Genomic DNA, 24,872 nt, shown 5'->3' with positions numbered 1-24,872 from the left:
ACGGTGATATAGATTAGACTCACCTCTGTATGTGACTGATACATTGTATAATATATAGCGCTATCATATGGGCAGTGTACAGTGATATAGATTAGACTCACCTCTGTATGTGACTGATACATTGTATAATATATAGCGCTATCATATGGGCAGTGTACAGTGATATAGATTAGACTCACCTCTGTATGTGATACATTGTATAATATATAGTGCTATCATATGGGCAGTGTACGGTGATATAGATTAGACTCACCTCTGTATGTGACTGATACATTGTATAATATATAGCGCTATCATATGGGCAGTGTACAGTGATATAGATTAGACTCACCTCTGTATGTGATACATTGTATAATATATAGCGCTATCATATGGGGAGTGTACAGTGATATAGATTAGACTCACCTCTGTATGTGACTGATACATTGTATAATATATAGCGCTATCATATGGGCAGTGTACGGTGATATAGATTAGACTCACCTCTGTATGTGACTGATACATTGTATAATATATAGCGCTATCATATGGGGAGTGTACGGTGATATAGATTAGACTCACCTCTGTATGTGACTGATACATTGTATAATATATAGCGCTATCATATGGGCAGTGTACAGTGATATAGATTAGACTCACCTCTGTATGTGACTGATACATTGTATAATATATAGCGCTATCATATGGGCAGTGTACAGTGATATAGATTAGACTCACCTCTGTATGTGATACATTGTATAATATATAGTGCTATCATATGGGCAGTGTACGGTGATATAGATTAGACTCACCTCTGTATGTGACTGATACATTGTATAATATATAGCGCTATCATATGGGCAGTGTACAGTGATATAGATTAGACTCACCTCTGTATGTGATACATTGTATAATATATAGTGCTATCATATGGGCAGTGTAGAGTGATATAGATTAGACTCACCTCTGTATGTGACTGATACATTGTATAATATATAACGCTATCATATGGGCAGTGTACAGTGAGATAGATTAGACTCACCTCTGTATGTGACTGATACATTGTATAATATATAACGCTATCATATGGGCACTCTTTGGTGACATAGGTTTGTGTTGTAAGTTTGAACCCCTTTATATTTTTGAGTGGGGGGCACTAAATGACATCATTAATTTTGTTTGCATTTCTTACAGTTGATGATTCTGCCCCCATGAAATCTGACTTTTTTTTCTAAGAATGAACCATGGTGCAGGTTTAATAAACTCAGACTGGACGGTGTTCACAAGCCCCAGATTATCCCAGCGGCTCCGGACTGGCTATTGCTTCTTGTAGTCGTGACACTGCGCCCCCCATCTGGACAAGCGAGGGGCAATAAGGGAATAAAACACATAATACTGTGATGATGAGAGGCTGAGAGCGAACCATGGGGCAGTGAGACGTCCACAGCTCCCGACTGACGCACCCCAGAGGCTGTCTGTGTCCTCGGGACAGATTTTATGATGCTGATTCTGATCCGACTCCATTTATACCAACAGGACCTGACGCTGAGCTCTGAGCCGTCAGAAGAAGAAGAGCTGACAGTCACAGAGGACAAGGATAACGCTCTGCCTGCTGCAGACCTGCAATTCATCGATTGCTTGCTGCAATCAATCACTGGGCGTCCAGCGATTGGATGTTAAACATGGTAGCCAAAACAAAAGCGTCAGGAGGGCACCGAGCCGACAGAAAGCTGAGAGTTACCAGAGGCTCCATCCTGGAGTGCCACCATTGTAACCCTAGATAGGAAGCATTCTGAGCCCTGAGGGCCACATTGTTCATGTTATTTGTCATTTTCATTATTTTTGTGCTTAATAAATATGAAATGAAAAATTCTTAGTGAAAAGTGGTTTAATGGTCCCAGCCTTATATCCTTTCCCCTATGCTTTACACTGTATCTCTGCTCCTTTATGGAACTTCAGTGAGTCCAGCTTAGCTGGGATGAATACTGGGGCCGGATGTAGTCTGAGATCCCCAGGATGAGATTGAGCTTTACAATGCCCCCATTAGAGAAGATCAAAGCTCCCGAAATTCATGTCGGGCAGATAAGATTCAATTGTTTGTTGATCTGATTAATAGTCACCCAAACTGAAATTATTGAGAAAATGTTTATTTTACTTTGACCAGAAAGCAGAATAAATTAAGGGAAGAGGTAATAAAAGCTTATAATCACCTGTCCTGAGGTCCCCCCTTCACCTGTCGTTATCTCGCCCCTCTCCTGTCGTTATCTCGCCCCTCTCCTGTCGTTATCTCGCCCCTCTCCTGTCGTTATCTCGCCCCTCTCCTGTCGTTATCTCGCCCCTCTCCTGTCGTTATCTCGCCCCTCTCCTGTCGTTATCTCGCCCCTCTCCTGTCGTTATCTCGCCCCTCTCCTGTCGTTATCTCGCCCCTCTCCTGTCGTTATCTCGCCCCTCTCCTGTCGTTATCTCGCCCCTCTCCTGTCGTTATCTCGCCCCTCTCCTGTCGTTATCTCGCCCCTCTCCTGTCGTTATCTCGCCCCTCTCCTGTCGTTATCTCGCCCCTCTCCTGTCCTCTCTGCTCTTTGGATCTTCCAGTCGTCATTTGGGGCACAGCATTCTTGTAATGGGCACTATGAACCTCAAAGTCGTAATCATGTGTTGTGCACCATGTGATGGTGAGTGAAGAGGGGTGAAGAGCGGGAGAGTAAAGAAGAGTGAGGAAAGGGCAGGGGAGCGAGGAGTGGGTAGAGGAGCAGGGAGAGGGGAGAGGAGCGAGGAGAGGAGCAGGGAGAGGGGAGAGGAGCGAGGAGAGGAGCAGGGAGAGGAGCAGGGAAAGGGGAGAGGAGCGAGGAGAGGAGCGAGGAGAGGAGAGGAGCAGGGAGAGGAGCAGGGAGAGGGGAGAGGAGCGAGGAGAGGAGCAGGGAGAGGGGAGAGGAGCGAGGAGAGGAGCAGGGAGAGGAGCAGGGAAAGGGGAGAGGAGCGAGGAGAGGAGTGAGGAGAGGAGAGGAGCAGGGAGAGGAGCAGGGAGAGGAGCGGGGAGAGGAGCAAGGAGAGGAGTAGGGAGAGGGGAGAGGAGCTAGGAAAGGGGAGGTGAGAGGAGAGTGGAGCGGGGAGTGGAGCAGGGAGCGGGGACAGGAGTGGGGACAGGAGCGGGGAGAGGAACGGGGAGAGGAGCGAGGAGCGGAGTCATTCTTTTTTTAATCCTTTCCCAGCCCTGTAAAATATCCAGATGAAGGACTGCGGGATGGATCAGTGCAAATTGTATCATAATAATGTCGGTTCTCCAAAATTCGATTAGTCACGATTGTCCACATTTGTTCATCTCTCATCAGCAGACAATGCTCAATTACTGTATCCAAAAAGTATCCAGTTTAGAAAAAACTTTCTGACAGTGAGGTGATCAATGAGTGGGACAGGCGGCCACGAGAGGTGGTGAGGTCTCCTACAATGGACGTCTTCAGAGGCTGGACAGACATCTGTCTGAGATGGTGTAGTGACTCCTGCATTGAGCCGGGGGTTGTACATGATGACCCTGGAGGTCCCCTCCGACTCTAACATTCTAGGATTCTATATTTCTAATCAGTGATGCCGCCAAGTCACCGTTGAGCGGCACTCTCTCCAATCCTGGCCGTTGTGGTAGAGCAGGGGTGCACAACTCCAGTCTTCAAGGGCCACCAACAGTCCGTGTTCTCAGGATTTCCTTTCCATACCTTCTACAGTCACATGAATGGCCGATGTGCAATACTACAGTTATAGGGGAAATACAGGGCCTAATACTCAATATAGAGAAATACTCCTCTGCCGATAACATGTAGCAATGTCCTATTATCTGTGGATCTCTCCACATGGAGACACATTGAGATAAAGGAACAGCAGTTTCAGCCGCACGATCCTGACAATTAGGTAATCAGATTCGCTACAAGAATCTGACTCCTGATTTTTCTACCATTCCCATATGGGTAAATGGCGGAGGTTGCATGGCCACTGCCTGCCTCACCACATAGGGTTAACAAGCCTTGCACCTTCTTGGCAGCACTTACTAATATTCCCTCTGCTCACACCCTTCATAAGAGCAGCAGCAGGGAGCGAATCCTCCGTTATTCCGCCGGTCGCCCATTGTCGCTGATGATGTACAGAACAGATGACTTCTCCTTGTGTCTCCTGCTTCTCCTTGGTTTGTCCTTGGAGATGCTTCCAGCTGCTCAACCCTTTGTGTTGCCTTTTTCTGATGCCCAGATGGAAAAGTCTGAACAATATTCCTATTATGTCTATGATTATGACTTTGAGGAGGTGAGTACACGTCTCTATAGGGATTCAGCTTTACTAGGGGCCCGACATGGTGAAATGTAAGGGTGAAAACCATAAAGGAAAGCACCGTAGCCACAGTGATAGAGTAACTATGTGCAGATCACAAGGGACACAGCTGAGAACATGACACTATTCTGGTTACAAGTCAGCAGCAGAGCTCAATGCCAAACAGCTGCTGCACAAGCTAGTCAGATTTTACAGGGTTACTCCCACGGTAAATGCAAATTCATAGCCAAGATATCAAGTTTCTTTATTGCATCTTTGTGTCTTTTTTTCCATCTCCGACTGCCCCTCTGTTCATTTGTGTTCACATAGCTGAATTCATGGCCCTATGTTTTTCTACTAAAACCACATTTCCAATCAGCAGCACCCGGCCTCTCTTCAGTGCTGCAGACCCCTTCCTGATGACTAGCACTATGTCTCTGAGTTATCATTGAACTAATCTAAGTGAAGAATTATCCTTATGCTTCTGTGCGCTGTCTGTATAGTTCTCAACTCCATTTTATCTTCCGCCTCTACATCACTTATAGCTGACCGAGCGTTTGGACATCACTGCTTGCTGCACTTTACTCCTGCACTTTACTTTATAATTACCAGTAGTGCAGAGATAAGCTGTGTTTGTTGCCTGTGGCAGACAGATCAGTGATGTGAAACTGCAAGTGTTTCTCTGTTGATGCATATGGCAGAGGATTATTTTCAGCCAAATATATCAACAGAGCAGCATTTGCAGTTTCACATAACTGAGCTTACAGCTGCAAGCAACAAATACAAGTCAGCTTGTGTCTCAGCTCTGCGCTGTCTAGTTCTTTTTTTGCAGAGGATTGCAGGAAAGTTGAGCTCTGAGACAAACTAGCTAACAATACTGATACATATGGCAGATGATAACATGGATCAGGCAGGGTGCTGTACAGTGTATTACAAAGGTAGAATTACCTCTATATCCGTGATTGAGGCTGAGCAGAGCTGTACTGGAAGCAGGTGGGAGAGACTGTACTGCGTATGATGGACCAGGAGCTCAGGAACTACATCAGGATGGTCCCATGGAGGGTAAATAGCATTACTTATTGTGTGATATGTGCAAAATGTAGCAGATTTAAAAATGAGCCATCTTGCCTTTTTATTTTCCATCCAGATAGCCGTCTCAGGTCTTGGTTTTTGCAGGATAACTTGTCATTTTCAATGCCACAATTTACTTTACCATATAATGTACTGGAAATGGGGAAAATTCAAGTGCTGTATAAATGACAAATACAATGTAATTCCATTTTTTTTTTTGCTTTATAGTGTTTACTGTACAGGAAGAATAAGTTTCATATTTTTATAGATCTGAGTTTTATAGACGCAGTAATATAAATGTTTATTTTGTACTATCATTATCTTATTAATTATATTATTATTATATTATTTATTTTTGAATGTCTTTATTATTAGTGGGGGAACATAAATAGATTTTTCTATGTGCATAAAGTATAGCGTTACTATCTTGCTGTAATTTGGCCTCCAGCAGCGCAATAGAGATGTCATCAACTCACCTCTATCTCTAATTTGTAGTTGTTTCTGAGAAACTGTATGAAGACTATATGCAATGATGTCTCCAATATTCGTCACGCACAGACATGAGAGTTTTATGCTTTCCTGTCTCTATGTAGCCCATGTTCATTAGCAGCAGTAGAAGCATAGATAATATTGTACAACAGTACTGAGTAATGTAGCTGTGAATCCAGCACTGGGCTGAGTTAAACACTTACTAGAAAGCATAAGTATAAAGGACATCATACAGAACTACTGAGTAATGTAGCTGTGAATCCAGCACTGTGTTAAGTGAAACACTTACTAGAAAGCATCAGCATGGAAGACACCTTACAGCAGTACTGAGCAGTGTAGCTGTGAATCCAACACTGTGATAAGTTAAACACTTGCTAGAAAGCATCAGAATGGAAAACATCGAACACAACTACTGAGCAATGTAGCTGTGAATCCAGCACAGAACTGAGTGAAACACTTACTAGAAATCATCACCAGGGAGGACATCACACAACAATATTTAGCAGTGTAGCTGTGAATCAAGCACTGGGCTGAGTTAAACGTCTACTAGAAGCATAAGCATAGAGGGGATCTTACAACAGTACTGAGCAGTGAAGCCGTGGATCCAGCACTGGGCTGTGTAAAACACTTAATAGAAGGCATCAGAAGAAAGGACATTATTCTACGGTACTGAGCAGTGTAGCTGTGACTCAAGTTCTGGGTTGAGATTACACACTTACTAGAAAGCAGGATGGAGGCAAACAGTTTGAAGAAGACTTGATGAAAGAGAAACCATGATAGATCTGACACTTGAGATCAGATTTTTTTCCAATGTCAGCATCCAATGTGCCCGCTCCCTACCACACCCTCAACCACCCAATCCTCTGACATCTTCATGGCAGGATTATTATTTGCTTGCCATGCTGGGATATAGATGGTATGTGGACAATAAAGTGTCATAGACATAATATCGGTTTAGAAAACCAAGGAGATGAATAATGTGAATAAGTTTCAATGAAGGAGGCTCCATGACAATGACCATGAGTGAGCTGACTATTGTTCTACCAACAGGTGGTGCCAACCATAGCCTCAGTGATAGGAAAAGGATGGGAAGAAGAAGACGAGATTCCCCCCTCGGTGTACGGAGACCTGGATTTCCTATGAGCGTCTCACATCCATGAGAAGATTGAGGACGTGTAGAATCAGCATCATATTCATCATGATAAATGTGTCTGTAGATCCAGAAATCAATGCTTCATTCGCTGTATTTCACGCAGGGGTAAAGGCAAAAGAGTAAAGAGTTTTCTAATATGTTTCATCCCAACTTTATTGTACCCATGAGGACCGTGATAGGGGCGTGAACCAAATATGGCGCTATTAGATTTTCATAGGACGCAGTCAGGAGTAGAGGGGATTTTTGTTACTGACATTGAGGGCCAGGTCTGCAGGGTCCCTGCGATGTTTTGGGGGTATTCAAATAATTCGTTGTGTATTTTTTTTTTTCATATTGTGCCACAAAAATGCAACAAAATTAAGACTGTAACAGATCAGAAATCATCCGAGTCACATACAAAGTAACAATCAAGTACCTTCCTACATTGACAAAAATCAAGAAAGCATCTATAGTCAGATATAATTAACCGCAGGCTCCGAGCGGCTCACACACCGCCTGCGGCTCTGCTGACCCCACCCCTGATGATGAGATGACTCTGCTGACCCCACCCCTAATGATAATAAGATGACTCTCCTGACCCCGCCCTTAATGATAATCAGATGACTCTGCTGACCCCGCCATTTAATGATAATGAGATGACTGTACTGACCCCGCCCCTAATGATAATGAGATGACTGTACTGACCCCGCCCTTAATGATAATGAGATGACTCTGCTGGCCCCGCCCTTAATGATAATCAGATGACTCTGCTGACCTCACCCTAATAATAATGAGATTACTCTGCTGACCCCACCCCTGATGATGAGATGACTCTGCTGACCCCACCCCTAATGATAATAAGATGACTCTCCTGACCCCGCCCTTAATGATAATCAGATGACTCTGCTGACCCCGCCATTTAATGATAATGAGATGACTGTACTGACCCCGCCCCTAATGATAATGAGATGACTGTACTGACCCCGCCCTTAATGATAATGAGATGACTCTGCTGGCCCCGCCCTTAATGATAATCAGATGACTCTGCTGACCTCACCCTAATAATAATGAGATTACTCTGCTGACCCCACCCCTGATGATGAGATGACTCTGCTTACCATGCCCCTAATGATAATCAGATGACTCTGCTGACCCCACCCCTAATGATAATCAGATGACTCTGCTGACCCCGCCCTTAAAGATAATCAGATGACTCTGCTGACCCCGCCATTTAATGATAATCAGATGACTCTGCTGATCCCACCCCTGATGATGAGATGACTGTACTGACCCCGCCCTTAATGATAATGAGATGCCTCTGCTGACCCCGCCCACTAACGATAATGAGATGACTCTGATGGACCCGCCCCTAATGATAATCAGATGACTGTGCTGACACCGCCCCTAATGATAATGAGATGACTCTGCTGACCCCACCCCTAATGATAATCAGATGACTCTGCTGACCCCGCCCTTAATGATAATCAGATGACTCTGCTGATCTCGCCATTTAATGATAATGAGATGACTCTGCTGCCCCTGCCCCTAATGATAGTGAGATGACTCTGCTGACTACGCCCCTAATGATGAGATGACTGCTGACCCCGCCCCTAATGGTAATCAGATGACTCTCCTGCCCCCGCCCCTAATGATAATCAGATGACTCTGCTGACCCTGCCCCTAATGATAATGAGATGACTCTGCTGACCTCACCCCTAATAATAATGAGATTACTCTGCTGACCCCGCCATCTAATGATAATGAAATTACTCTGCTGGCCCCACCACCTAATAATGAGATGACTGCTGACCCTGCCCCCAAAATAATGAGATAAATCTACTGACCCTGCTCCCTAAAATAATATGATTCTGCTGACCCCACCCCCAAAATAATGAGATGACTCTGCTGATCCTGCCCCCTAAAATAATGAGATGACTCTGCTGACCCCGCCCTCTAATGATAATGAGATGACTCTGCTGACCTCACCCCATAATAATGAGATGACTCTGCTAATCCCACCCCCTAAAATAATGAGATGACTCTGCTGACCCCGCCCCTTAAAATAATGAGATGACTCTGCTGACCTTGCCCTTTAATGATAAAGAGATGACTCTGCTGACCCCGCCCTCTTATGATAATGAGATGTCTCTGCTGACCCTGACCTCTAGTGATAATGAGCTGACACTGCTGACAGTGCCCTCTAATGATAATGAAATGACTCTGCTGACCCTGCCCTGTAAAGATAAGATGACTCTACTGACCCCGCCCTTTAATAATGAGATGACTCTGCTGACCCCACACTCTAATGATATGACTCTGCTGACCCTGTCCTTTAATGATAGATGACTCTGCTGACCCTGCCCTCTAAAGATAATGAAATGTCTCTACTGACCCCACCATCTAATAATGAGATGACCCTGTTGACCCCGCCCTCTAATGATAATGACATGATGCTGGTGACCCTGTCCTCTAATGATAATGAGATGATACTGCTGACCCCGTCCTCTAAAGATAATGAAAGGTCTCTACTGACCCCGCCCTCTAATAATGAGGTGACACTGCTGACCTCGCCCTGTAATGCTAATGACATGATGCTGGTGACCCTGCCCTCTAATGATAATGAGATGACACTGCTGACCCCGCCCTCTAATGACAATGAGATGGCTCTTCTGATCCTGCCCTCTAATGATAATGAGAAGACACTGCTATCCCCGCCCTCTAATGATAATGAGATGACACTGCTGACCCTGTCTTCTAATGATAATGAGATGACACTGCTGACCCTGTCTTCTAATGATAATGAGAAGGCACTGCTGATCCTGCCCTCTAATGATAATGAGATGACTCTGCTGACCCTGCCCTTTAATGATAAAGAAATGACTCTGCTGACCCTGTCATCTAAAGATAATGAGATGACTCTACTGACCCAGCCCTCTATTAATGAGATGACTCTTCTGACCCAGCCCTCTAATGATAAGATGACACTGCTGACCCTGCCCTCTAATGATAATGAGATTACTCTGCTGACCCTGCCCTCTAATGATAATGAGATGACACTGCTATCCCAGCCCTCTAATGATAATGAGATGACTCTACTGACCCTGTCCTCTAATGATAATAAGATGACACTGCTGACCCTGCCCTCTAATGATAATGAGATTACTCTGCTGACCCTGCCCTCTAATGATAATGAGATTACTCTGCTGACCCTGCCCTCTAATGATAATGAGATGACTCTGCTGACCCCGCCCTCTAATGATAATGAGATGGCACTGCTGACCCCGCCCTCTAATGATTATGAGATGACTGCTGACCTTTAATAATAATTAGATGCCTCCATCCGGTCCTTTAATTAGAACAATCAGTTTGAAAATTGCAACATTTCAATTTTTGTTTTATTCTCTATAGTCACATAAAAAGAAAACAACAAAAACACTCATAATACAAACCTGACGGAATATTGGGAGTTTGTCACTTGATTGTATTCAGAATAGAAAATTTACATTGGAGAAAAATAACAGAATCTTCCTCTGATCTGTTCTCATTTTATGATTGTACATTCATTATCTGAGCGTCACTGTGGAGCGGAGTCGACTGGTAACTCTGTGTTATTCTGCAGTACCGCAGAGGAGCGGTGCACGTATGATGGGTGCCAGGACTGAGCAGCGCTGGCTAATGGGAACCACACGGGCTCCAGTCAATACAGTAACTTCACTGATAGGTGGTGGGGTAAGGAGACACAATATTATGTATCAGTTTGTTACCTATTTCAAGATCTCTGCTTGCTGTCTGTGAATAGGACTGATCTTGGTTACACCCATTGGTTGAAAATACATCAGTTTTTTATTTAGTGTTTCCACTAAATAAAAGACTTAACACAAAAATTGTAAAATGCAGTCCCAGGTGATGGGTTCCACCTGACAAAAATACATGGGAGAGTGTGGAATGATGTCTAAGGGAAAGGATCTAGGCTGAGGTCCTGGAGCCGATGGATGGATGGATGGCCTATGGAGCTTAGAGATCAGTTGCCGACTGGTCTGGATAAGTGGGCTACAGTTGTGGGATCTGTCGTCTGGATTTGATGAACTTTCTTAAGGACTGTTGCTGATCATTCCAAACTGTGATCTGGATGAAGAGAGACACAGATGTAAGGCTGCTGGAGGCTGAAGAAAGAAGAAGACATTTCCAGATTGTTTCAAGGATGTAAAACTAATAATCCTGCAGAATTCTCCCCCAGCTGTGAGTGTCTGATTCCACTGGTGTATCCACAATTCACCCACTCTGCTGTCCACAGTCCACCCACTCTGCTGTCCACTGGTGTGTCCACCCACTCTGCTGTCCACAGTCCACCCACTCTGCTGTCCACAGTCCACCCACTCTGCTGTCCACTGGTGTGTCCACCCACTCTGCTGTCCACAGTCCACCCACTCTGCTGTTCACTGGTGTGTCCACCCACTCTGCTGTCCACAGTCCACCCACTCTGCTGTCTACAGTCCACCCACTCTGCTGTCCAGAGTCCACCAACTCTGCTGTCCACAGTCCACCCACTCTGCTGTCCACTGGTGTGTTTACCCACTCTGCTGTCCACAGTCCACCCACTCTGCTGTCCACAGTCCACCCACTCTGCTGTCCACTGGTGTGTGGACTGTCCACTTACCTCCGATAAGCCCATGTGACACTTCTAATGTCTCAGGTTCTCCAGGGCTGGACTACGGCTGAAATTCAGCCTTGGCTTTACAAAGCAAACAGGACATGATGCCCCCGCATCCACTTCCACAGATGGGGGTCTCCATTACAAATATGACCCTGCCTGACATTTGAGAAAAAGAAAATTTACAGCAACACCAATATTACCGCTATATAAAGGGTAAATAATACCGCAGCACTATGACCACATAATACCACCATATAGTGACAGAATAATGCCCCCATACTTATCACTAACAAACATCACCATTATTACCATCAATAATACAGTAGTGATAATAACATCTTACTGATCAGTAACTGCAACCTCTGTGCTAGGACTGATGTTACCGCCATACAGCGACCATATAATGGTGATATACAGTCAGCAGAGCGCGGGTGTAGACCATATTGTGTATACTGTGCAGGTTCCCACCAGAGCTCTGCAGACCATATATATATGTGTATACTGTGCAGGTTCTCACCAGTGCTCTGCAGATCATATATATGTGTGTACTGTGCAGGTTCTCACCAGTGCTCTGCAGCCCATATATATATGTATACTGTGTAGGTTCTCACCAGTGCTCTGCAGACCATATATATGTGTTTACTGTGCATGTTCTCACCAGTGCTCTGCAGACCCTATATATGTGTGTACTGTGCAGGTTCTCACCAGTGCTCTGCAGACCATATATATATAAGTACTGTGAAGGTTCTCACCAGTGCTCTGCAGACCATATATATGTGTTTACTGTGCAGGTTCTCACCAGTGCTCTGCAGACCATATATATGTGTATACTGTGCAGGTTCTCACCAGTGCTCTGCAGACCATATATATATATGTATACTGTGTAGGTTCTCACCAGTGCTCTGCAGACCATATATATATATGTATACTGTGTAGGTTCTCACCAGTGCTCTGCAGACCATATATATGTGTTTACTGTGCAGGTTCTCACAAGTGCTCTGCAGACCATATATATGTGTATACTGTGCAGGTTCTCACCAGTGCTCTGCAGACCATATATATGTGTGTACTGTGCAGGTTCTCACCAGTGCTCTGCAGACCATATATATGTGTGTACTGTCCAGGTTCTCACCAGTGCTCTGCAGTCCATATATATATGTGTACTGTGCAGGTTCTCACCAGTGCTCTGCAGACCATATATATGTGTTTACTGTGCAGGTTCTCACCAGTGCTCTGCAGACCATATATATGTGTTTACTGTGCAGGTTCTCACCAGTGCTCTGCAGTCCATATATATGTATATACTGTGCAGGTTCTCACCAGTGCTCTGCAGACCATATATATATGTGTGTACTGTGCAGGTTCTCACCAGTGATCTGCAGACCATATATATGTGAGTACTGTGCAGGTTCTCACCAGTGCTCTGCAGACCATATATATGTGTATACTGTGCAGGTTCTCACCAGTACTCTGCAGACCATATATATGTGTGTACTGTGCAGGTTCTCACCAGTGCTCTGCAGACCATATATATATATGTGTGTACTGTGCAGGTTCTCACCAGTGCTCTGCAGACCATATATATGTGTATACTGTACAGGTTCTCACCAGTGATCTGCAGACCATATATATGTGTATACTGTGCAGGTTCTCACCAGTGCTCTGCAGACCATATATATGTGAGTACTGTGCAGGTTCTCACCAGTGCTCTGCAGACCATATATATGTGTGTACTGAGCTGGTTCTCACCAGTGCTCTGCAGACCATATATATGTGTATACTGTGCAGGTTCTCACCAGTGCTCTGCAGACCATATATATGCGAGTACTGTGCAGGTTCTCACCAGTGCTCTGCAGACCATATATATGTGTGTACTGAGCTGGTTCTCACCAGTGCTCTGCAGACAATATATATGTGTGTACTCGCCTCCTGGGCCGCGGGGCACCCGGAACCGGGCCTTCTGTACAATGCTGGGAGTAGTAGTGGCGACCCGGTCCCATGGCTCAGGGTGGTCAGACCAAGGTTGTGGCAGTCTCTGTATCAGTACAATGCAATGTCCGACTACGCCACCCGTGGATTGCGGTCAATAAGAGCCGCCGCTGCTGAGCAGACCTCTCAGGCTGATGTTGTGAGGGCAGCAGAGTGTAGTATAACTCCCCACGGGAGGAGTATAGCCTCAGGGTAGTGAGTGTGGATGATGGGAGTGATGGTGCACGAGCGCAGCAGGAACGACTCAGAGACTTTGCAGTGCAGTTCAGGGTCTTTACTGATGGTACAAGGCAGACCCTCCCGGGAGTACTGGCTAGCATAAGAGGCCTGGTCAGTCTGTGAGCAAACTGGAGTTCCCCTGGCCAGGTGGAGTTGTAGGCCTCCCCGTCTATCTGCACTCTTCCTGGCTACCTTGCTGTAAGCGAGTGGAAGTAGCCCACGTCCCTGAGTGTACCGTGTGGTGCTCACCCGTATGGCTGGTGACTTGGGTCCTTCTGATAGCCCCCGCTCCTCGATGGCGGTGCTGGTCCCTTGCTCGTGACTGAGCCTCCGGGCTTCTATGGCCAGAGGACCTGGAATCCCCTGCCGGTGGGTTTCTGCTGCTGGGTATATATAAGTCCCCACAGCCTCGGACTGCTGTGTCCGGTTCTTAGCGTCTTCTGCCAGGACGAACTCCGCTTAGCTCAAGTCCCTGGTCTTCAGCTCCTGCTCTTACAGAGCTCCTCACTGTTACTTTCCCTGTGTCTGGAACAAACTCCAGGCTCTGACTCTCTAACCCCGCCCCAGATCCAGTTTATATAGGGCAGGTTCCTCCCCTATCTGGTCTGGGACAGGAGGTGTTGCATGTTTAAGGGCTCCTGACCAGGAAACCTCCCACTTGCTCTCAGACGTAATATTTCTATTACTGTGGTAACCAGACCCCCCTGGGGTGCCACATTCCCCCCTAGTGAATTTTAGTACTCCGGGACTAAACACATTTTTAAGAAAACACAAATACAGGGTATAACAATAGCATAACATATGTACAAGGACATTTTGTCTTTAAGGTCACGGCACTTCCATAACCGGGTGTCCATATCACCCAGGGTGAAGTTTTTAAGCAGAGTAGGGGACCTGGCCAAAGCAAACCCCAAGCGTTGGCCCTGGGCGTGGCTGCAAGGCGAAGCTAACTACTTTGGACCACACGGGGCCACGCCAGACACGTTTTTCTTCCGTGGCCGTTTTCGCAAGAAGCACCAAGAGTAACTATCTACAATGTAGTTCCGGTTATTCAGCGTCCATAACCTGTCAGTCCAAATAAACCTGAAGGGTAACTAGAGAAGCATAATTAATAAACAGGCAGCAAACATAAACCATTTTCAACATTTGTAGTTTACAGGTAAATTCAAATTATAGTTTAAATTCTCCAGCGAGCGGGCATCTGTCCTCTAGTGCTCCTGGTGGACCTACGTAATCCACTATCTGGTTCTGCACCACAGGGTGTAGGAGGTGTTGCGGGTAGGTCTGGCAGCTTTCTGCGTACTGTTTGGCTTACTAGGGGCACGGCAGGCTCACTACTAGCAGAGGGTTGATTCTCCTGGTGTAACGGGTCTGGGAGGCGGAACCTCTGAGCTACTATACAAGGGGGTGGTCCTTGTAAGGGAGCGGGTGGCGACCAGGGAAGACGGGCAGGCAGTCACAGCAGGTGACCGGGACAGTCTCTGGGTGAACGGACTGGAGGTCACGGCAAGTGACCGGGGTAGTCTCTGGATGAACGGGCAGGAGGTCACGGCAAGTGACCGGGGCAGTCTCTGGATGAACGGGCAGGAGGTCACGGCAAGTGACCGGGGCAGTCTCTGGGTAAAGGGTAGGTACGACCTGTGATGGCTGAGCCTCCAGGTAGGCTAGCAGGCAGATGGTAGATGTGTGCTCCCAGGTGAGCAAGCGAGAGTCTCTGGATAAACGGGTGGTCACAGCATGTGACGGCGGAGCCTCCAGGTAGGCCAACAGACAGGCAGCAGATGAGCGCTCCCAGGTGAGCGGGCAGGAGTCTCTGGAATGGCAGGTGGTCACAGCATGTGACGGCAGAGCCTCCAGGTAGGCTAACAGGCGGATGCAGATGAGTGCTCCCAGGTGAGCGGACAGGAGTCTCTGGAATGGCAGGTGGTCACAGCACGTGACGGCGGAGCCTCCAGGTAGGCTAGCAGGCAGGTAGCAGATGTGCGCTCCCAGGTGAGCGGGCAGGAGTCTCTGGAATGGCAGGTGGTCACAGCACGTGACGGCGGAGCCTCCAGGTAGGCTAGCAGGTCAGGTAGCAGATGTGCGCTCCCAGGTGAGCGGGCAAGCTGGTCCAAACACAGACTGACAGGAGTAGGAAGGCAGACCGTCGGACCTCAGGCTAGCAAGCAGGTAGGAGGAATGTCAGGCAGGAAACAGACAGCAAACTGGCAGGTTTCTGGCAGGTAGCTGGCAGGTAACTGGCAACGGGACCTGAGGGCTGAAGCAGAGTAGTGAACAGTGCAACAACATTGCTCGGGCACCTCCATTTTGGAGGAGGTGCCTTATATATGGTGAAGTCCTCCGGCCATTGGCCGGGGACTCCTTAGGACGGCGCGCGCGGCCCCTTTAAGAGGGAGGGAGGGCGCGCACGCGCGCCCCAAGCACAGTGGCCGGGAAGGAGCGCGCGCTGCCAGCAGAGCGGGAGGAGGACGCCGGGCTCGGAGCAGAAGGGTGAGGGGAACAGCGTCCCTGCCTAGCAGAGGGCAGGGACGCCGGCGCTACACCTGGGCTGCTGGTATGGATTCTTCTGCCTCCTGGGCCGGCTGCTCTTCTGACACTACCTGTTCTTCTGTAGGCCCTTGAGGGGCTGGCTGGAGAAAGGTGAGGACGGGTACCACGATAGCGTTGTTGATTCGTGTCCAGGACTGGGGAAAGTCTCCGAGTACGGTACTGATCATTTCTTCCCTTTCCTCTGCGGGTTGAGGGTTCTCTTGATCTTCGTCAGGGCTTTGCAGCTGCTCGGGACACTTTTTCAGGTGGTCTCTGGAGACATTGGCTGTGGTCTCTCCTCCATCCTTACTGATTAAACAGATTTTTGGATTATCATGACTTGAAGGCAGTACTGTGTACGGGTCCTTCTCCCACTGGTCGTCCAGCTTGTGGAGCCGCCTCTTTCTCTTCAAGACCTGCTCTCCAGGTACCAGGGGAACAGCGGGAGCATGCTGGTTATAAGTCTTCTCTTGCCTTTCTCTTGCTTGAGACAGACTTCGCTTGACGCTCTCTTGTACTTTTCGGTACTGCTGCTGCCGTTCTGTATCCCAGTCTGCCTCTGGCGAGGTGTCCTCAGGTGTCAGGACTCCCATATCCAGGTCAATAGGCAGCTTACCAGGTCTTGCTCTCATTAGGTAAGCCGGGGTACAGTTGGTGGAACCTACGGGGATGTGATTATACAAGTCCACCAGATCAGGCAGTTTTTCAGGCCACAGATTGCGTTCTTCCAGGGGCAACGTTTTTAGCAAGTCTATCACCACTTGGTTCATTTTCTCACATAGTCCGTTGGTCTGAGGGTGATAGGGCGTTGTTCTTATCTTCCTGCAGCCATACAGATTGCAGAACTCTTGGAAGACCTCCGCTTCGAAGGCTGGTCCTTGGTCCGTCAGCACTTGCTCCGGATACCCGTGTGGACGGCAGAAGTGCAGCTGGAAGGCTCTAGCTGCTGTTTGAGCAGTTAAGTCTTTGACAGGGACCACCACCAGGAACCGGGAGTAGTGATCTACGATGGTGAGGGCGTAGACGTACCCAGATTTGCTTGGAGCCAGTTTCACATGGTCCAGGGCTACCAGTTCCAGTGGCTGCCTGGTGATGATGGGCTGCAGGGGAGTCATCTGGCTGGCACGGTCTCTTCTTCTTAGGCTGCACGGGCCACAGTCTCTGCACCACCTCTCGATGGCTCCTCTCATGCCTACCCAGTAGAACCGTCCACGCAACAAGAACTCCAGCTTCTTCCATCCGAAGTGTCCTGCTCCATCGTGGTATGCCTCCAGAACCATAGCCGCGTCTCGTCTTGGGACCACTACCTGCCAGGTCAGCTCATGTGTTCTAGAGTTGACCATTCTCCGGCACAGCTTCTCCTTGTAAAGAAACAGTTTACTTTTCTCCTTCCACAGTTGCTTGGTCTCCTCCGGAGCGTCTGGGTCAAGAAGGGCATCAGCTTGTGTCAGCATTTCCTTCACCAGACGGACTGTGGGATCACTGTCTTGTGTCTCCGCCCAGCTGTAGTGGGGTAAGGGATTGAACGTAGCAGAGTGCCTGTCCCTTACGCGGTGGGAATACAGGGTAATCCCATGACGGTGGAACGCAGGGAGTTCGACTTCTTCCAGTTCTTCTGGATCTTCCCCTACGTCCGGTAAGTTTGGCATTCTGGACAGGGCATCCGCGTTGGCATTTGAGCGTCCCACCCGGTATTTGATGGTGAATTCATAGTTGGACAGTCGGGCCATCCATCTCTGCTCCAGGGCACCAAGTTTTGCAGTGTCCAGGTGTGTCAACGGGTTGTTATCCGTGTACACAGTGAACTTGGAAGAGGCAAGGTAATGCTTGAAACGTTCGGTCACTGCCCACACCATTGCCAGGAACTCTAGCTTGAATGAGCTATAATTCTCAGGGTTTCTCTCTGTGGGCCGTAGTTTTCGGCTGGCGTAAGCGATTACCCGTTCTCTCCCCTGCTGGATCTGGGACAGTACGGCTCCTAGCCAAATGTTGCTCGCATCCGTGTGGAGGATAAAGGGCTGGCCGTAGCCAGGGTACGCCAGGATTTCATCCCCCGTGAGGGCCATCTTCAGCTGGCGGAAGGACTCCTCTTCCAGCTTTTCCCACCTGAAGGGCGGCTTCTGGTTTTTGGCTTTCTGGGATTGACCTATCAGGAGGTCCTGCATAGGAGCTGCCATTTTGGTGAAACCGGGAATGAATCTTCGGTAGTAGCCTACCAACCCGATGAACTGCCGCACTTCCTTTATGCTGGAGGGTCTTGGCCAGTCTTTAATCACGGTGATCTTATCGGGGTCGGGAGCCACTCGGTCAGCACTCACCACGTGTCCCAGGTACTGTACCTTTGGTTTCAGCAGGTGACACTTGGAGGGTTTCACCTTTAGGCCGTAGCTTGCCAGGGCGTCAAACACTTCTGCCAGGTGTTTCAGATGGTCCTCGTAGGTCTTGGAATAAACAATGACGTCTTCCAGGTATAACAGGACCGTCTCGAAGTTCCGGTGTCCCAGACAGCATTCCATCAACCGCTGGAAGGTTCCTGGTGCGTTGCAGAGCCCGAACAGCATACAGTTAAATTCGCTGAGACCCATCGGGGTGGTGAATGCAGTCTTCTCTTTGTCTGCCTCTGCTACAGGAACCTGCCAGTACCCGCTAGTAAGATCCAAAGTGGAGAAGAAGTTAGCGGATTTTAATGCAGCTAAAGATTCTTCTATTCTAGGTAACGGGTACGCATCTTTGTGTGTGATTCGGTTGACCTTTCTGTAGTCTACACACATTCTCATGGTGTTGTCCTTCTTTTTCACTAGAACTAGTGGAGCTGCCCAGGGGCTACAGCTGTCCCTAATTACCCCAGCCTCCTTCATGTCGCGCAACATCCCCTTTGCATGCTGATAGTGGGCAGGGGGTACAGGTCGGTATCTTTCCTTTATGGGTGGATGGTCTCCTGTGGGGATGTGATGTTCTACCCCCTTTACTCGCCCGAAGTCTAGCGGGTGTTTACTAAAGACTCTTTCGTACTCCTGAACCACCCGGTAGACTCCCTGTTTTTGGTGTGAGGGAGTGGAGTCAGTACCCAAATGCAGCTGCTGACACCAGTCCTCCATTGGTTTCTTAGAGCCGTTACCTTCCTCTGGTTGAGATGGAGGCAAGGGTTCCACGGCCCTTACAGAATTTTGGTTTATGGTGAACAATTTGGCTAGCGTGGCATACCGGGGCAGGTATTCTTCTCTCTCCCCGATATTTATGATGCGGACAGGTACCCTCCCATGGCGTACATTGACCACCCCCCGTGCTGTCAAAATGGTGGGCCTACTGTCTGAGTAGACTGGTTCTACCATTGCTTGGTAGTCTCTACCTCTTAGACCAATAGCTGCCCGGCACCAGATCATCATCTCACTTTTCGGGGGAATGCCAATAGGGAACGGGTCACACATTCTCACGCTACCAATCTCACCACCAGATAGTTCCACTTGTTGCCGTTTCATCAGTGCCCGAATCTCTTTTTGGAGAACACGCTCCTGGCTGGAACTGGCGTTCTTGGCAACCTGCTGTAAAATGAGAATTATCTCTGCAAGACAATTTTCAATCACATTAGTTCCCAAGGTTATTCTAGGGTGACTCTCATGACTGTCAATGTCCACAATAATCAGCTCTTGTGCCGCCAGTTCGACTTTACCGATTTTAATGGTCACCTCCTTGAATCCCACCTGCGGCACGGGCTGACCATTGCTGGCGATGATACTCAGGTCGTCATCTGGGTAGCGGGTTATGTCCGAGTCATTCCAGTACTGCTTAAAGAGCACATAAGGGATGGTAGTTACCTGTGACCCGGTGTCTAGTAGGGCACTCATAGGAATGCCATCCAGTACCACAGGCAAGACCGGACGTCCCCCTACGTATTTATCACGCCAGTTTGAGGGGCCTGATGATCTTATGCCTGGGGGTTGGCCCTCTACCCCAGGTTGTGCCCGTTTAAATGACAGTACCTTGCCATATGTCCGGGTTGATTGCAGCGGCGGCAGATGGGTTGTCCGTCCTCGTTGTATCTGTCGCTGGGTCTTCCTCTGGACGTTGGGATCCTCCTCTGTCAGCGCCACGGGACGTCCTCCGGTCCGGACGCCAGCTGGATCTTTCCTGGAGGAGAGACCTGTAAAGACTGCACAGTTCTGGTTAGCGAGGCTACGCTTTTAGTCAGCTCTTGAACCTGATGGTGCAGGTCTGTAGCCGGGTTGTTGTCCAAAGCCTGCGCACCAGCTCCTACAAGCCCTGCAGACAAGGGCGCCGCCTCCTGGTGATAGGTAATAGCAGGACGCCGGTGGGTTACAGCGCTACCCGGTGCCGGTTCTCGGAGCACCCGGATGGCCCTGTCTTTGAACTTTGCAAAGTCTAAACCAGGGTTCTGCAAGGCCATTGCACGTAACTGGGTTCGGTGGGCGTTGGACAGCAGACCCTCAATGAATTGCTCAGTTAACAATTCATCTGCATTCCGCACACTGTCAGGGTCTGCCTGTTTAATGGCTCCCAGGGCCTCTTGCAAACTCAAAGCATAGTCTCTTATACTGTCTTGGGCCCGCTGCTTGCACCCATAAAATCTCATTTTGATCTCGGCTGAGGTGCGGGTATCAAAAGTGTCCTTCAGACGGGTTAAGGTCTCCTTGTCCCGGACTGACCAGGACTTTACTTCACACTGGGCTGCGCCAGTTAACTGGCCTATCAATATGCTCACTTTCTGGCCCTCCGTCAAGGGGTATACCTTAAATAGGCTGTACAGTCTCTCTTTAAAGTCGCTTAGGGTATGCGACTCCCCTGAGTACTGGGGCAGCCAGGCCGCTCCGGGGATGTATGGCATTGTGAACGGCATTACTGCGGCAGTGGCCGCGCTGGTGGTAGAGGGTCCTTCCGTGTCCGGCATCTTCCTCCCCCCTAGTTAAGTGTGGCCTACCTTCCGTCGATCCTCTTCCGTAGGCCGCGGCTCCGCTGGTGCTGCTCCGGGCGAGGACCTTGCGTCGCGTCCTGGTGACGTCAGCGTCGCTCTCTCTCCTTCCAGGACCTTGCGCAGCGTCGGTGCGTAGGGCAGGGCTTCAGGTCTCGCGAGGTTTGGACGTCCACGCCCCTCTTCTTCCTGCGCGGCGTCCTGAAGATGGCGTCCGATGGCGGGAAAACGGCTGAAGACGGCGGGAAACGACTGAAGATGGCGGGAAACTTCACTCAGGTAAGTGCAAAGTCTTTATCAGGCGCGCAATACCCGTTTGTGGCGGGTTGGTCACAATCCTGCCGACTACGCCAAAAATCTGACTCGCCCCTGGGCCGCGGGGCAGTCGGAAGGGGGCCTTCTGTGCAATGCTGGGAGTAGTAGTGGCGACCCGGTCCCATGGCTCAGGGTGGTCAGACCAAGGTTGTGGCAGTCTCTGTATCAGTACAATGCAATGTCCGACTACGCCACCCGTGGATTGCGGTCAATAAGAACCGCCGCTGCTGAGCAGACCTCTGAGGCTGATGTTGGGAGGGCAGCAGAGTGTAGTATAACTCCCCACGGGAGGAGTATAGCCTCAGGGTAGTGAGTGTGGATGATGGGAGTGATGGTGCACGAGCGCAGCAGGAACGACTCAGAGACTTTGCAGTGCAGTTCAGGGTCTTTACTGATGGTACAAGGCAGACCCTCCCGGGAGTACTGGCTAGCATAAGAGGCCTGATCAGTCTGAGCAAACTGGAGTTCCCCTGGCCAGGTGGAGTTGTAGGCCTCCCTGTCTATCTGCACTCTTCCTGGCTACCTTGCTGTAAGCGAGTGGAAGTAGCCCACGGCCCTGAGTGTACCGTGTGGTGCTCACCCGTATGGCTGGTGACTTAGGGCCTTCTGTTAGCCTCCGCTCCTCGATGGCAGTGCTGGTCCCTTGCTCGTGACTGAGGACCTGGAATCCCCTGCCGGCTGGTTTCTGCTGCTGGGTGTATATCAGTCCCCACAGCCTTGGACTCCTGTGTCCGTTTCTTAGCGTCTTCTGCCAGGACGAACTTCGCTTAGCTCAAGTCCCTGGTCTTCAGCTCCTGCTCCTACAGAGCTCCTCGCTGTTACTTTCCCTGTGTCTGGAACAAACTCCAGGCTCTGACTCTCTAACCCCGCCCCAGATCCAGTTTATATAGGGAAGGATCCTCCCATATCTGATCTGGGACAGGAGGTGTTGCAAGTTTAAGGGCTACTGACCAGGAAACCTCCCACTTGCTCTCAGACGTAATATTTCTATTACTATGAGTACTGAGCAGGTTATCACCAGTGCTCTGCAGACCATATATATGTATATACTGTGCAGGTTCTCACCAGTGCTCTGCAGTTCATATATATGACTGTACTGTGCAGGTTCTCACCAGTGCTCTGCAGACCATATATATGTGTATACTGTGCAGGTTCTCACCAGTGCTCTGCAGATCATATATATGTGTGCACTGTGCAGGTTCTCACCAGTGCTCTGCAGACCATATATATGTGTATACTGTGCAGGTTCTCACCAGTGCTCTGCAGACCATATATATGTGTGTACTGTGCAGGTTCTCACCAGTGCTCTGCAGACCATATATATGTGTGTACTGTGCAGGTTCTCACCAGTGCTCTGCAGACCATATATATGTGTGTACTGTGCAGGTTCTCACCAGTGCTCTGCAGACCATATATATGTGTGTACTGTGCAGGTTCTCACCAGTGCTCTGCAGACCATATATATGTGTGTACTGTGCAGGTTCTCACCAGTGCTCTGCAGACCATATATATGTGTATACTGTGCAGGTTCTCACCAGTGCTCTGCAGACCATATATATGTGTATACTGTGCAGGTTCTCACCAGTGCTCTGCAGACCATATATATGTGTATACTGTGCAGGTTCTCACCAGTGCTCTGCAGACCATATATATGTGTATACTGTGCAGGTTCTCACCAGTGCTCTGCAGACCATATATATGTGTGCACTGTGCAGGTTCTCACCAGTGCTCTGCAGACCATATATATGTGTGTACTGTGCAGGTTCTCACCAGTGCTCTGCAGACCATATATATGTGTGTACTGTGCAGATTCTCACCAGTGCTCTGCAGACCATATATATGTGTGTACTGTGCAGGTTCTCACCAGTGCTCTTCAGATCATATATATGTGTGCACTGTGCAGGTTCTCACCAGGGCTCTGCAGACCATATATATGTGTGCACTGTGCAGGTTCTCATCAGTGCTCTGCAGACCATATATAAGTGTGTACTGTGCAGGTTCTCACCAGTGCTCTGCAGACCATATATATGTGTGCACTGTGCAGGTTCTCACCAGTGCTCTGCAGACCATATATATGTGTGTACTGTGCAGGTTCTCACCAGTGCTCTGCAGACCATATATATGTGTAGTGTGCAGGTTCTCACCAGTGCTCTGCAGACCATATATATGTGTGTACTGTGCAGGTTCTCACCAGTGCTCTGCAGACCATATATATGTGTATACTGTGCAGGTTCTCCCCAGTGCTCTGCAGACCATATATATGTGTATACTGTGCAGGTTCTCCCCAGTGCTCTGCAGACCATATATATGTGTATACTGTGCAGGTTCTCCCCAGTGCTCTGCAGACCATATATATATGTGTATACTGTGCAGGTTCTCCCCAGTGCTCTGCAGACCATATATATATGTGTATACTGTGCAGGTTCTCACCAGTGCTCTGCAGACCATATATATGTGTGTACTGTGCAGGTTCTCACCAGTGCTCTGCAGACCATATATATGTGTGTACTGTGGAGGTTCTCACCAGTGCTCTGCAGGCCATATATATGTGTATACTGTGCAGGTTCTCACCAGTGTTCTGCAGACCATATTTATGTGTGTACTGTGCAGGTTCTCACCAGTGCTCTGCAGACCATATATATGTGTATACTGTGCAGGTTCTCACCAGTGCTCTGCAGACCATATATATGTGTATACTGTGCAGGTTCTCACCAGTGCTCTGCAGTCCATATACAGTGCCTACAAGTAGTATTCAACCCCCTGCAGATTTAGCTGGTTTGATAAGATGCAAATAAGTTAGAGCCTTCAAACGAGAGTAGGTTTTATGAACAGAAGCATAAATCTTACAAACCAAAAAGTTATGTTGCTCAGTTGAATTTTATTAAATTTTAAACATAAAAGTGTGGGTCAATTATTATACACCCCCTATGTTTAATATTTTGTGGAATAACCCTTGTTTGCAATTACAGCTAATAATCATCTTTTATAAGACCTGATCAGGCCGGCACAGGTCTGTGGAGTTATCTTGGCCCACTCCTCTATGCAGATCTTCTCCAGGTTATCTAGGTTCTTTGGGTGTCTCATGTGGACTTTATTCTTGAGCTCCTTCCACAAGTTTTCAATTGGGTTAAGGTCAGGAGACTGACTAGGCCACTCCAACACCTTGACTTTTTCCCTCTTGAACCAGGCCTTGGTTTTCTTGGCTGTGTGCTTTGGGTCGTTGTCTTGTTGGAAGATGAAATTACGACCCATCTTAAGATCCTTGATGGAGGAGCGGA

General features: G+C 48.4%; 1 protein-coding gene across 3 annotated transcripts in view; it reads left to right on the top strand.

Moving 5' to 3' along the window:
• LOC141264794 (uncharacterized) overlaps window positions 1-24,872 on the top strand; it is a 190,835-nt gene that overhangs the window by 10,561 nt on the left and 155,402 nt on the right. The window contains exons 1-2 of one of the 3 annotated variants that reach the window (XM_073677104.1): window positions 3,961-4,266; window positions 6,880-11,121. In XM_073677104.1, coding sequence (XP_073533205.1) covers window positions 9,304-10,281 — 978 coding nt within the window. In that variant the 5' untranslated portion in view covers window positions 3,961-4,266; window positions 6,880-9,303 and the 3' untranslated portion in view covers window positions 10,282-11,121. Of the gene's footprint in view, window positions 1-3,960; window positions 4,267-6,879; window positions 11,122-24,872 lie in introns of those variants that run through there. The other 2 variants (XM_073677106.1, XM_073677105.1) reach the window with 2 other exon arrangements.

Source organism: Phyllobates terribilis, unplaced genomic scaffold, assembly GCF_046119375.1.
Source record: "Phyllobates terribilis strain yellow unplaced genomic scaffold, ASM4611937v1 Scaffold_4__5_contigs__length_816908805, whole genome shotgun sequence".
NCBI lineage: Eukaryota > Metazoa > Chordata > Amphibia > Anura > Dendrobatidae > Phyllobates > Phyllobates terribilis.
The sequence above is the reverse complement of the archived record's forward strand: the minus strand, read 5'-3'. Positions and strand labels throughout refer to the sequence as shown.